At 35.6% G+C, this 13,782-nt stretch overlaps 1 protein-coding gene across 1 annotated transcript in view; it reads left to right on the top strand.

Moving 5' to 3' along the window:
- The window catches only part of LOC148657467 (cadherin-7-like), a 98,814-nt gene extending 85,653 nt beyond the window's left edge, over positions 1 to 13,161 (top strand). Inside the window, exons 10-12 of the mRNA XM_088643767.1 lie at positions 719 to 836; positions 4,825 to 5,076; positions 11,901 to 13,161. Of these exons, the coding sequence (XP_088499893.1) occupies positions 719 to 836; positions 4,825 to 5,076; positions 11,901 to 12,394 (864 nt within the window). The 3' untranslated portion in view covers positions 12,395 to 13,161. The remainder of the gene's footprint in view (positions 1 to 718; positions 837 to 4,824; positions 5,077 to 11,900) is intronic.
- The last annotated feature ends 621 nt before the right edge of the window (positions 13,162 to 13,782 follow it).

Here is a 13,782-nt window from a genome sequence, read left to right as displayed (position 1 = left end):
ATAATTTATTGTATATTATTAAATGTTTCTCTTTGCTCACTCTGAGTCTGGACTTTATGCTGTCAGAGAGCAAGCAAGCCATGCCGTAAGTTACTGTTTGCTTTGCAAGACATTTTCCAAGAGATGCTTAGAGAAGATCTTATTTACTGTACATACTGTATTTATAACACATTCAGAATTGTGCTTCAAAATGCAATGAAGTGCACAAGCAAAATAGAACATAATCATGGGAATGTGACATAAGTGATAATGTTTTAATTTAGGAGCTGGGGTATGCAAAGGTATATTATGATGCGTATAACAGGATACATGAACGACAACAAGATATAGGCACACAGAAAAGAGTGTTTTGTTAATGCACTCATGAATATGTGTCTAAGCAGGCAAAAGGACGGGCAATGTATGCAAAACTCCCAACAAAATGTTATATGTTTACTTCTTTCTGTCATAAGTGATTTTGCCTCATTTGCCTTACTTAGAGACAAAAATCAGCATTGTTCCTTATGGTGCCAGTGGTATTTATTTGAATCTCATTCAAAACTCACACAATGAAAATGCTACAATGCTGTCACAAGTTAATCATGTAATGTCTTCTTCCCACAGCCATTTAAATTAGTCATATCCTCTACCTTTTTCCCAGGTGCTACAGCTCAGACTTTGCTCCCTGATTTAGTTTGATTTCTGACATACAGTATGCTGTATATTTCTTGTTTTTCAGGTTATCCAGACTATCAGTGCTGTTGACAAAGATGAACCACCCAATGGTCACAGGTTTTTCTTTGCCCTGACTCCAGAGGTAGCAAGCAATTTAAACTTCACCCTGAGAGACAACAAAGGTGTGACTTTAAATATTCATTTCAATAACACAACTGCCATGATGCCTTTTTTATACACAGAAGGGGTCCTCATTTCACAGCCATTTACTGCTGATTCTAAACAAAGTTATTTTGCTGGCTGGACATTAATTAAGGTCTAATCAGTGCCAAAGTAATTTTTATTCTCAAATTAGCTGTCATGGCTGTAAAACCATTCTTTAAATCACTGGGACACCTAGAGGAAAACAGAAGGGGCTCCAATCATTTCTTAGTGAAGCTTTTCACATTCTGCATTTGAACCACTTTATCTGAATTAGATTGAATGGCAGACACAGGCAGAAATTTTCATAAGCCTCATGTTGTGCAAACACAGTCTGTGCTTTGAAAAATGAGGCCGTGCACAGTTCAGAAGTGTAGTTCTTGTGTTTAGTTAGTTTGATAAAGGTGACCCCGTGACAGTATAAGTTAATGCAATAAAAGAGAGATGATAATGGAAGAAATGATGCATGAATGCCACAAATCAGTCTATGTAAAATACAACATTTATGTTTTGCAAAGGTTCTCCATCAACAAACACACTTATTAAAAACTGATGAAAATAGATTAAAATCAGTTTGCTGTATCTCAACACAAAGCCATGACATTCTGATTTTCATTTTTAAGCAAAAATTGCACTTCCATACTGGGATTTTGAAAATGTAGTTTTATAAATGACTATTGCTTAAGTAAAATATCTCTTATTTGTAGACTTCCAAGTCATGGGAGCCTATAACGATTGTTTAGATTTTGTTACAACTGATTTGAAGCAACTCATATTTGAAGACAAGCACTGAGAAATTAATTGTCTTTAAATGTATTACACAAATTGAGGTCCTACATCAAACCAATATGGGAGCATTCCAGTATTTTCACAAACCCTTCCAAAATCATTAAGCCTTTTCAAAACATTTTTTTAAATGTTTACACCTGAAAACTTGCTATGTCTGCAAATAGTTCATCATGCAAACTGCTCTTGCTCAAAAACTGGCTATTGAACTATGAAATGAAATAAGCATAATTTTAATAATGATACAGAAGTATTTGAAAATTCCTGCATACAGCAAGATAACTGCATGACCACCTTTTCTTTTTACATTGTTAATATGTGACTTGTAAGATATTCCTACTGTTAAAAAATAATTTAGACAATTATTTTCAAAAATGGTAAGGATCATTTTACAAAACATACCATCAACATGTAAAATGGCATGATTGTTTTATTCCAAGAATACTTCACAATCCCCATTTTGTTTTCAAACATCAAGCTGCTGCTGTCATGAGAGTCCCTGCACTGATTAAAACTAGACTAGTATTGTAAGCAATCAATACACCACCTGATTTGCACCTCACAAATTGCTGTTATAATGTCTCACCTATAGCAGGTCTACAGATGATCCCTATCTATGAAGTAGCATTGCAATTTAAACTCAAAATTAAACTTTGCTCACTTACAGTAGGGCTTTGTCAGGGGTTCTGGGAGTGCTAACCTTACTTTCAAGGTATCAAACCTTTCTAACCCAAAGTGGTCAACTGACAATCTCCTTTTTTGTCTCAAGCCGTCTTGTCTATCAGTACCTAAACAAGCTAAACACCTTGTAAACAAACAGAACCAGGTATCTAACCCTGTATGAAATGACTCAAACAATTTACACAAATGAAATACTGAAAATAATTTTCTCAGTTCCAGTTTTGTCATGGTCTTGTGTCCATTATCATTAAAAGACCTTTCATGGAGTACTCTGCTATGTTTACTACCTAGCAAAATGTGGCCTCTTGTACAAACTGTTACAAAAGTCCAGTTAACTCAAAACATGGTACTGATCACTCTAATGAGAATGGAATTACTATACAACAAAATATGATTCCGGCTTAAATTAGGGTAAACTCCAGACAGCCATTTTTCTTCAATTTTTGCAACACATTCTTTACCAGAAATGTCTCCTTAACAAAAAAAAGACGTGTTCAAAAATTCAACTACAGACGGACATTCTAGTAACGATGCAGTTAATATATAGCAAAACTGGTTTTCTTCATAACCCGTAATAACCTTATAAATGAAACTATCACTTGTGAATTGTTGTAAGATGGAGATCAGACCCAGATCTGCTTTAGAACTGCACCTCACAAGTCACAGTAATATTTGATATGCCTGGATCTTCACCTGCTTCATGAAATGTTCCCCATAATTCTATCAGTTCTTCTAGAAAGTCTGTTAGATCTATACACTCCCAAACTAGCCAGGAATAATTCAAGTAACAATATAATTAACATACATAACAGCCTCCGGTTTACAACAAGTTGGCTTACCATTTCATTTTCAAACCTCAAACTACCACTATCTTAATAACTTCGACATCGGTTGACCTACAAGGTTTCATCACACTAAATATTACTTCAGATTGTAACCCACATGAGGAAATCACACTTTCTATGCCCGTAACAGCTCAACACTTTCTTGGTGAAGCATGCCTTATTCTTCTAACTACACTTCTTCAAAAATAGTTTGGCCTTTCTCGGAGGTCTTTAAAATTGCATACAATTTCCTAGTTCTTTTAATTGTTTGTGCTCCCATGTTTATTTAAACATGTAAATGTACAATGATAACTTTCATTATACTCTATCAGATCTCAATAAATGCACCAGGCATGTGCATTCAAAGCTGTTGTCTATCTGATGTCATTAAAAAAATAACACTGGTTACAGTTTCTATCGCATTACACTTGAGGAAGATCTTTTTTAGCAGCTTCAAGTTATGTTAGAAACTTCATTACAAACAATACTACCTTATGGCCTGTAAGTTTAAAAGCTGATTAGCACATACGGCTGATGATGTATGACACAGCATTTATTAAATGCTCTTTATTTGATCATCAAGTGTATTTTTGGTGTTATTTCAGGAAAATAAGAAAGACCTATAAGTAAGAGTGTAACAATTTGCTAGCTAATACACAAATAACTGGATTTGGAAATTTTGTACTTAAAAAGGCATTTACAAATAATAAATGTGATGTAAATTGCATATAAAAACAACACATATAGTCTGTAAGATGACAATATTATGCATTGAAAATGTGCTATAAAATTAACTTAGGTGAATTCTATTTGAGCTGAACAATGTTCTGAGAATTCATCTTCTGAAAAGTGACAGAATATGCTGGGAAAATTGAGCTATGGGTCAGATCATTGAGCTTTTCTCTATGTAAGATTTAAACACTTATTTGAAGCTGATTCAAAAGTGAAGGGGAGTATACATTTTACAAACATTTTTTCCTTCTTTCCAAGTTTATAAATGGAAAATTCAAACATACCGTATATTGATGAACCATTACCTCACCTCAGAAGTAAATCTAGGACTTCAATTAACACAATTCACACTAACAAACTCAGCTGTTCTCTTTATCACATGCATGGAACAATATTTTAACACACCTACTGTACAACTGCTTGTGTTAGGTCTCTTGGAAATAGACATGCCTTTTGTCTTCATAGGAGATAGACTTCCTCATTGTGTCAGGATTGGTATTTGGAATTTATTTTACAGTATGTAAAATAGTACAGTACAGTACAAGAGTTTGTTTTGACATGTTTGAATCTGTGTGGTGTGATTGCAATCCCTAGGTATACAAAAATGCTATGATGTTTTGCAGTACAATGATGTTGAACTTTTTCAGTGTGCATTTTTAACAGATTGAAAAGAAGATAAATTAGGAGATAGAGATAAATGCAATTACAATTTAGTGTCATGGAAAAGTTGCAGTAGTTGGCAAAGGCAAGCAAAGCCTTTATTTATAAAGCTGCTAAACAAATAATAATCATATTATGTAGATGGTAAAGCCTATCAGCTTACCCGCTAAAAAGGAGGAAAACTGAAATAATAAAAATGATTGAAACATTACCTGAAGCAAGTACAGTATAGTACTTGCTGCTTGGACATTCCCATATTTATTGACTTTTCTTTCTCTTTATTTAGACAACACAGCATCCATTCTGACAAAACGAAATGGCTTCAGGAGACAAGAACAGTCACTCTACAAGCTACCTATCCTGATTGTGGACAGTGGAAGTCCTTCACTAAGTAGCACTAACACCCTGACGATAAAAGTTTGTGACTGCGATCAGGAGGGCATAGCACAGTCTTGCAATGCAGAAGCATACATGTTGTCAGCTGGACTTAGTACTGGGGCCCTCATAGCAATCCTGGCTTGTGTATTAACATTGCTAGGTAAGCTCTCTTTCTTTGATTCTACTACTGTACTGTATATCTAAGTTTTCGTTCTGCTTTATGATCATAAAGCATGGCAAATAAATGTTCTTGCTTAATTTATGTCTGTACATAAAGATGGAATAAAATGTATTTTTTGAGTAGAAGAAATTATAGTACATAACTTTAGTAACTAAATCATCTGCCTGCTCTGAGACTGAGTGTTCTGAACCCTGATGTCTATCTTCTCTCACATTCACATTCACAGGCGTGCAGGATATATGGATTATATTTTTACACTGACAAATTGCAAGGAGTTATTTTAGGCCAGTAAATCCGACCCTGGGGCCAAGTCAGCCATGGTGCAGAAATTGCTGAGTCCAATGGCTGCAGAATCAGTGGGGGATATAGAGAGCATATCTTTTTAATACAGATTTCTGATAATCATATTGCCTATTTTTGATTTTGATTCCTCTGAGCAGTGATTGATAATGCACTGTCTATTCAAATACAATTAGATCAAACCTAGTAGGCTTTGAAGGTTAACAGTGATGCGGTTAAAATAGTTAAAGGGCCTTGTTTTAGAACTCCCTTAAATATTTTGGGGTCTCTTTTAAGAACTTGATTGTTCAGATACTAATTTATTATATTGCTGTATCTATTATTGCAAAATAAATAGTGTATGCTGCTTCCTATCTTTGCTCAACCTGTATCTAATATGCTTACATATACAATTATACTTGAAATGAATGAAAGAACACCGGGTTCTGAGGTAATCTAAACAATTGAGAAATAAATCTCAGATTATATCATGACTTTTGCCATTTTGGATTATGTAGCATTGGATTCTATAATGTTTTACCCTCAGGCTATGTATGGGTAGGGGTTTAGTGAGATCAGGTAAACCTGTCCCAGACAGAGTAGAACATAGATAGCAAAGTACAATGGACTTAAGGGATCTTGTCTTTCAGAAATGGAAAGCAAATGCCTGGCTGAATCAGCTGTATGCTCTTAGTATTGCTGGGAAATTCAGAAGCAGCCCATGAAATAGACATGACTGCTCCTTTGCACTGTAATCTCATACCGCAGGTGCAGAAGTGTTGCAAAAGCAAATGTCGTGAGTATCAGCCAGCCCAATTATGGGATCTGACACCAACAGCCTCTTGTTGTTTGCAGTCGTGACAATGTCATTCAGTCACTACTGCCGTTGCCATTTTCACGGGCGGTTTACTGAATCCAAGGTGCAGCTCTTGTAGCAGTGTCATTGCAAGGACAACAGAAGTGACATTCTGCAGACACCATAATCATGAGCAAGAAAAAGTATGGCTTAGTCATAAACCGAACATGTTGTTTAAATTACAGGAGTTCCGCATGACAGATATGATCAAATTCAAAGACAAAGAAGTAAAAAGAAATACAACACTACCTGATAAATAAAACTTTTATGTAAGTGATAAAAAGTGATGTGTTTAAAAATGCACCATAGAACACCCATCAAATTTAGGACATATTTTGAAAGAAGGGTTATTTTAAAACAAAGGAACTTCTGTTAAATTGAGAGTTATCAGATTTGTGATTATTGTAGATCAATAACTCAACTTAAATTGTCAGCATTAGCTGATTCAAACTGTCATGCTAGATAATAGAAAAACAATAAAAGTCTGCTAGCAAATGCCAGAGTATTTTTGAGGATTTTCAATAGGTTTTCTATATCATCATGGGATGTTTTATTTACTATTTAGATGTTTAGATTTTTTAGTCTAAAAAATTGAATATGACTTGAAATATGCAGAGAAAATGAGCAAAGAAAAAGAAAGATCTTATTCTATGACATACTATATTCACAGACATTTCTGAGATATCCATGTGTGTTTTTTCTGTACTTTTCAGAGATATCCATGTGTGTTTTTTCTATATATGTTCATGCAATTAGTATAAAGACATATCTTACAAGTCCATGCTACTTTGTCTTATTTGACCCCTAGGAATTTTTTTCTCATATTCTAGAAGACAGTTGTTACATCCCAGTGTGTGGTCTAGGTGTGTTTGTTGTTATGTTCCACACTTCTGACTTTGATTGTTCTCCCTTCCCCATTGGCCCACCATTACACTATTGTTTCCGTATGACATCATCTTCAATTAGCTTCTCGACCAATAACAACTCTTCACTATATAACATGAAGGTTTTCAGAAGGAAGAGGCCTTTCGTTTGACTTTGTTCCCACTCCGCTTTTGGTTTTCGCTTCTCTTCGCTTTTGGATTTGCTTCGGTTTTGTTGGTTTGTTGTTTTGCTTTGTGTGTGTGTGTTTTCGTATAGCTTCGGCTTTGTTGTTTTGTTGGTTTCTGTTAGTCTCTTTGTACTTTCGTTTGTTTGTGTTATCCTTATTTTGCCATTACCTTGCCCAAACTTGTTATTGTATCAACATCTGTGTTCTTTTGTACCCTGTTACTTGTCTACTCTCGTTTGTATTCATAGTTCACTTGTGTATTTGTGTGAACTTTTATGTATAGAGTTAGTTCAGGTTGTTGGGTACATTTTGCACACACGTAGTTGATTCTTGTATTAGTCACACTAGTTTAGTACGGGTGTGTGCCATTTGTCTTGTATGGTTTTGGGTAGTCAGTGGAGGTTAGCTAGGGTGTTGAAGACACAGAAGACCGTGTGTTTTGAGTTTTCTTTTGTAGTCAGGTTAGTTTTCCCTCACTTTCCTAGCCAGCTCCATTTTGTTTGTTATTTTCTTTTCTTTGGCACCATTCTAGTTCCCTTACCCTGTGTGTTATTGTGCCTTATTTCGTACCAGTCACCGACCCTTGTTATCACAATTCCTAAGTCCCTCACCAGAACCCACCTGCTTCCACAAATTATCCTAAATGTTACACCCCTTTACCCCTAGACACTTGAGGTCGAACACAGTTTTAGCACAAAATTGTTTAATTCTTGTGCAGAAACTCAATTTAATACTTCTAACATATTGCTGAAACATTTTTCAGAAATAAATGTGAGATCTACAGATTTTTTTCAAATAGGGGAATTGTTTACTTTTTTCTATAATTTCATGCAGGAAATAGGATAAACATAAACTTAATTATGTCATTTTCAAAACTCTTGTTCAAAGGAAGTAAATCTGGAATTCAATCTGTAGGTACAGTATATAAGTTTTCATTTCTAAAAAACATTCAAAAATACCTAGATTTTCTATTTGGTCATGAAAAGTAATTGGACTGACTTAATAGCAAGATTGCCATTTAGTCAATAAAAAGGAAGCAATTATTTATTCACCAAATTTGCAGCAACGTTTAGATGTGTCTCATCTATTTATCTTTGACTATATTGTCTGGAAAGTAACTTTTCTCATTTTGATTAATTTATCTTATTAAGACAACTTGCATGAATACAAAATATAGGATGATGTACAGGTAGTAATAACTCACATTCTCATGGCATCAGCTGATCATTAGATACTATATCGGCCTGGTAGCTACAGCATGGAAAGTAATTGTATGCTCAATATACAGTATCTGGGGGCTAAAGAAAAGTTGCTTTGTCTTACATGTCCATAAGGTATTTCATCTTTCTCATGTCAGAAATTCTGGCACATTCACATATCTTTCTTAGATTTCTTTAGTTCTAAGATTGACAACATCCGGCATCACATTCTCTCCACTACGGATATAATTTCCACACCTCCTCCCTCCTCATCCAACTTCTCTGGTTCCCGTCTCTCCAGCTTCTCTCTTCTTGACTCAGCATCCCTAAACAAACTAGTTACGCGCATGAAACCCACCACATCTATTTTAGATCCCATTCCCACCACTTTATTCCAGTCCTGTTTCTCTTCTCTCTGTCCCATTGTCCTCAATATAATACATGAATCCTTGAGCACCGGCATTGTACCAACGGTCCTCAAAACTGCTGCTATTACCCCAGTGCCAAAGAAGCCTAACATGGCTCTCGACAATCTTAACAACTTTCGCCCCATCTCCAACATACCCTTTCTCTCTAAAATTCTAGAACGTGCTGTCACACTTCAGTTACATAACCACCTCATGACAAACAACCTTTTCGAACCCCTCCAATCTGGCTTCCGTCAACTTCACAGCACAGAAACCGCCCTAGTCAAAGTCACCAACGATCTCCTAATAGCTTCTGATTCTGGTTCTCTTTCCATACTCATCCTTCTTGATCTCAGTGCTGCCTTTGACACTGTCGACCATATCATCTTGCTTTCTCGTCTCGAGACTGTGTTTGGAGTCTCTGACACTGCCCTCAAATGGTTTAAGTCTTACCTCACTGATCGCTGTCACTTTGTCTCTCTCAATGGGTACAGGTCTGAAATTGGTCTTGTCAAGTCTGGTGTCCCTCAGGGCTCAATACTGGGCCCCTTGCTCTTCAGCATTTACATGTTCCCACTTGGTCAGCTTTTAAGATCACATGGCCTCAGCTTTCATTTTTACGCTGACGATACTCAAATATACATCCATACCAAACCCGACACTGATGTGGCTGTCTCTATTCTATCTAATTGCATCTCTGACATAAAAATTTGGATGACTCAAAACTTCCTTCATCTTAACTGTGACAAGACTGAAGTCATGCTTATTGGTACCCCCCATCAACTTCGTAAAGCCAGTCCTGTAACCCTGTCTGTAGATGGCTCTGTACTTGAGCTCCAATCAAAATTGAAAAACCTTGGGGTTATATTCGATTCTGGCTTAACATTCGACCCACATGTACAGCATACTGTCAAAACATCTTTTTTTCACCTTAGAAATATCGCAAGACTACGCCCTATGCTATCATTAACTGTGGCTGAAAAGCTGATCAACATATTTGTATTCTCTCGAATTGACTACTGCAATGCTCTGCTCCCTGGGGTATCTAAATCTACTCTGAACAAGCTGCAGTATGTCCAAAATTCAGCAGCCAGAATCCTGACCAGATCTAGTGCAAGTGTTCACATTACTCCTATCCTGGAGTCCTTGTACTGGCTTCCGGTCAAATTCCGCGTAGACTTTAAAATCCTCATGCTCACCTACAAGGCTTTACATGGCTTGGCACCTCAATACCTGTCTGAACTTTTATCGCCCTACTCCCCACCTCGCAACCTCGGCTCTTCAAATTCTGCCCTCCTTACTGTCCCCCAAGCCCGTCTACATTGTATGGGCGACAGGGCCTTCTCCTGCTATGCCCCCAAGCTCTGGAACTCCTTGCCCAAGGATATTAGAGAGTCACCTTCTCTAAACTCCTTCAAATCCAGACTCAAAACCCTCCTTTTCAGAAAAGCCTTTACTTAACTGGTTCCATTCTTCACCCCTCTGCTCTTCTTAATACCATCTTCCACGGTCTCCTCTATTGTTATTGTTGTATTGTTGTAATTATAATTGTGTCCTGTCTTGTGAAATTTTCTTATTTATTGTTGTAGTCTTCTTATTTATTGTTATTGTCATCCTGTAAAGCGCTTTGAGAAGCCACCTTTAAAGGCGCTATATAAAATAAAGTTTATTATTATTATTATTATTATTATTATTATTATTATCTTTTGAACATTATTCTTTGCTTTCGGAAATACAATAAATACTAATATTTTAATTTTTAAGTTTGTCCTGTGTCTGATTTTAGGAAAAAGGGGCGTAAATGTCACATACTGTAAGAACTCTTAACTCTGGATTGGTCCAAACCAATAATAAAATGAACATCATAGAATTAAAAAAAAAAACATTAATAATGTTTAATGTTTTGTTTGTGCAAATTTATTGAAGCTATGATTATCATGTGAAAGATATATAGTATAACTATATATCAAATTTGAAGTTATTATATTGTTCACAAAACATATTTTATGACAAAAACCGGGTTCTTGGAAATTCACATATTCATTTATGCTTTGTATGCAGAGCTGTCATTCTCCTTGCATAATACCTACAGAGTAGCTTTATTTTATAAGGTATGAACCATGAACAAAGCAAATTACAGACTAAATTGAAAAAAAAAACATTTTTCATTAGCATTTTTGCCACCAGCAATGTGGAATCAATTTGAATTACAGCCTAATTAATGTTTTGCCATAGGGTGCACTTTTTATCTGGATGGGACTTACTTATTGCTGAAATTTATTTTTCCCATACTGTTTGTGACAATTATTATCACAGGTGCCACCATACTCAAATCAATCTATCGCTCTGTCCAAAAAATGTTTTTTTTTTCTTGAAAACAGACATGTTGTTTTTTTTCCCAATTAATTTAACAATCATACCAAGACAATCTGGATATGGGTTGCAATGGCTACCATATAAATCCACTGACTGGAAGCAACAAAATGACACCCAACATCTTTTCTGTGTCTCAGAGACAGAAAATGAACCACAAAAAAACCCACCAAAAAACATAAAATCAGCACAAATGGCTCCATCTTGAAAGAAAGATTCACGAAATTATAACAGCTGTAATTTAAACCATATTCCCCACTTACTGGCAATAGCAGTGTGCATAAGTAAATTTATATAAGGGTAATTTGTTTTCAGTTGTGTATACAGTTTGTACTGTAAGTACACATATTCCTTGTATTTTCCATCTTAATTTGGAAGGAAGTTCAACCATTCTGTGTCTGATTTTTCATGTTGTAAGTCATCTTAACTTTGCTTTATTCTCTTCCATTTATCATTCTTAATATAAATGAACAAAAAGCTGAAAAACCTTATATGATAATACGTCCTTTTCAGTCAGATTTTATGTTGCCTTCTTCAAAATGTCATCATAGAATATTTATATTTATTACTCAGCTCTTGAAATACTGTAAATCCAGCCATTAGTTTAAAGTAGTGGTCTGATTGTCTCTGTGTTTCAGTGTTGGTGCTGCTCATCGTCACCATGAGAAGGAGAAAGAAGGAGCCACTAATTTTTGATGAAGAGAGAGACATCCGGGAGAACATTGTGCGCTATGATGATGAGGGAGGCGGGGAGGAGGACACAGAGGCTTTTGACATGGTGGCACTCCGCAATCTCAACGTCATGCGGGACACCAAAACACGAAGAGATGTGACGCCGGAGGTTCAATTTTTCTCTCGCCCTGCTTACAAAACGCTCCCTGACAACGTTATTTTTAGAGAATTTATATGGGAAAGACTAAAGGAGGCAGACATAGACCCCTCTGCTCCCCCCTATGACTCCCTGCAGACATATGCTTTTGAAGGCAATGGCTCAGTAGCAGAGTCACTTAGCTCCTTGGAGTCCCTGAGTACAGATTCGGACCAGAATTATGATTACCTCAGTGACTGGGGACCTCGCTTCAAAAAACTGGCAGACTTGTATGGAAACAGTGAGAGCAACATATTCTCTTAGCCTTTGAGTTAACTTTGGAAGAAAAAAATAAGACATTGAAGACATTTTGGGATGAAGGGGTAAAAGATAATAATATTGAAAAAAAGAAGGAAAAATGTTTTTTTTTAATCTTTAAGGTTTGTGCGTTGATACCTTCATTAGAATTTTCAAAGAGAAACTCAAGAGAAATTTAATACAACAATTAAAAGCCTAGACTTTACATGCTACACACTTGTTTTAAGCCAGCCTGGAGAAATGGCATATCATATAAAGAGGCCAGGAACTTGCCAAATGCTGTCGAGATCCTCATTCCACTGCCATGCTTAATCTGAAGAACAGTATATTATTTAAGAGCTCTGGTACATTTCCTGCATTTGTTGTTCTCCTCATGACATCCAATGTTTAGGTATTCTGTCTGTAGTAATTAGATGGTACCGCAATTTACAAGTTGAGTGATAATTCAGAGTGTACACTTTGATCAGTATAGATGTTTATATGAAACCTTTAAAGGAATCCTTAAAGGAATATGTTAACATGGACTTGTAGGCAAGAGAGTGTTTTTTTAAAAAATCAATGTTTCCTGTCAAGATCTGTAAGCTAGACACAGATCTAGTAAAGCGATTGCTCTGTTACTATGTAAAAGAGATTTTCCACTTGCCATATTTTAATGTCAGATGGGAACCAGCTGTAAAAAGCAACTAGCAGATTTTATCTGTTTAGGACTTTTCATTACCTCTTCTGATTCTTACAGGAGAATAAATGGTGTTTTCTTTTGGTATGCTATTGGATATGTAGTGTAATATTAATTTTCAGAACTTATATTTGGTTATGGGAAGCTATATGGGAATGGTGGTTCTCACTGCCAAAGTATTGCAACAGATTCTATTGGATAATAGAACTATTCTATCACTAGAATACACATTGAATCCAGGATTAAAAATCAGAACCTAAAATTAAGAAAAAAGAAATAAACACAATAAATTTGGAAAACCACTGCATGGAAATCAGGTTTTCTCCTGAAACACTTCTAATTTCATTCACTCTCCAATACCTGAATTACCTATGCCCCAAATTTATTTATGATAGTGCATGATGAATTCTTATATTTTGAGTTTGATGGCAGATTATTTCAACAAGTTATTTGCCTCACTATTTTCAGTTTTTACTTCTGTTGTTAAACATGTGGAGAGACCAAGTCTGGTAGAAATCACCTAAATTCCTGAGATTAAATATTGAATATTTCGTTTAGTAATGCTTTGAAATAAAATACCACCGTAAAGTTTTAAATTGAACTTTTTTGTTTGATGGATAATTTATTTAATAGCTTACTGTAACAGTGTAGTGTTTCAGCATGTCAATATAATTTTAAAGACATAGACACAGACAAAGATATTATCACTTCTTTTCAA

The sequence above is a fragment of the Lepisosteus platostomus genome, chromosome 8 (genome assembly GCF_059453375.1).
Source record: "Lepisosteus platostomus isolate fLepPlt1 chromosome 8, fLepPlt1.hap1, whole genome shotgun sequence".
Lineage (NCBI taxonomy): Eukaryota > Metazoa > Chordata > Actinopteri > Semionotiformes > Lepisosteidae > Lepisosteus > Lepisosteus platostomus.
The sequence above is the reverse complement of the archived record's forward strand: the minus strand, read 5'-3'. Positions and strand labels throughout refer to the sequence as shown.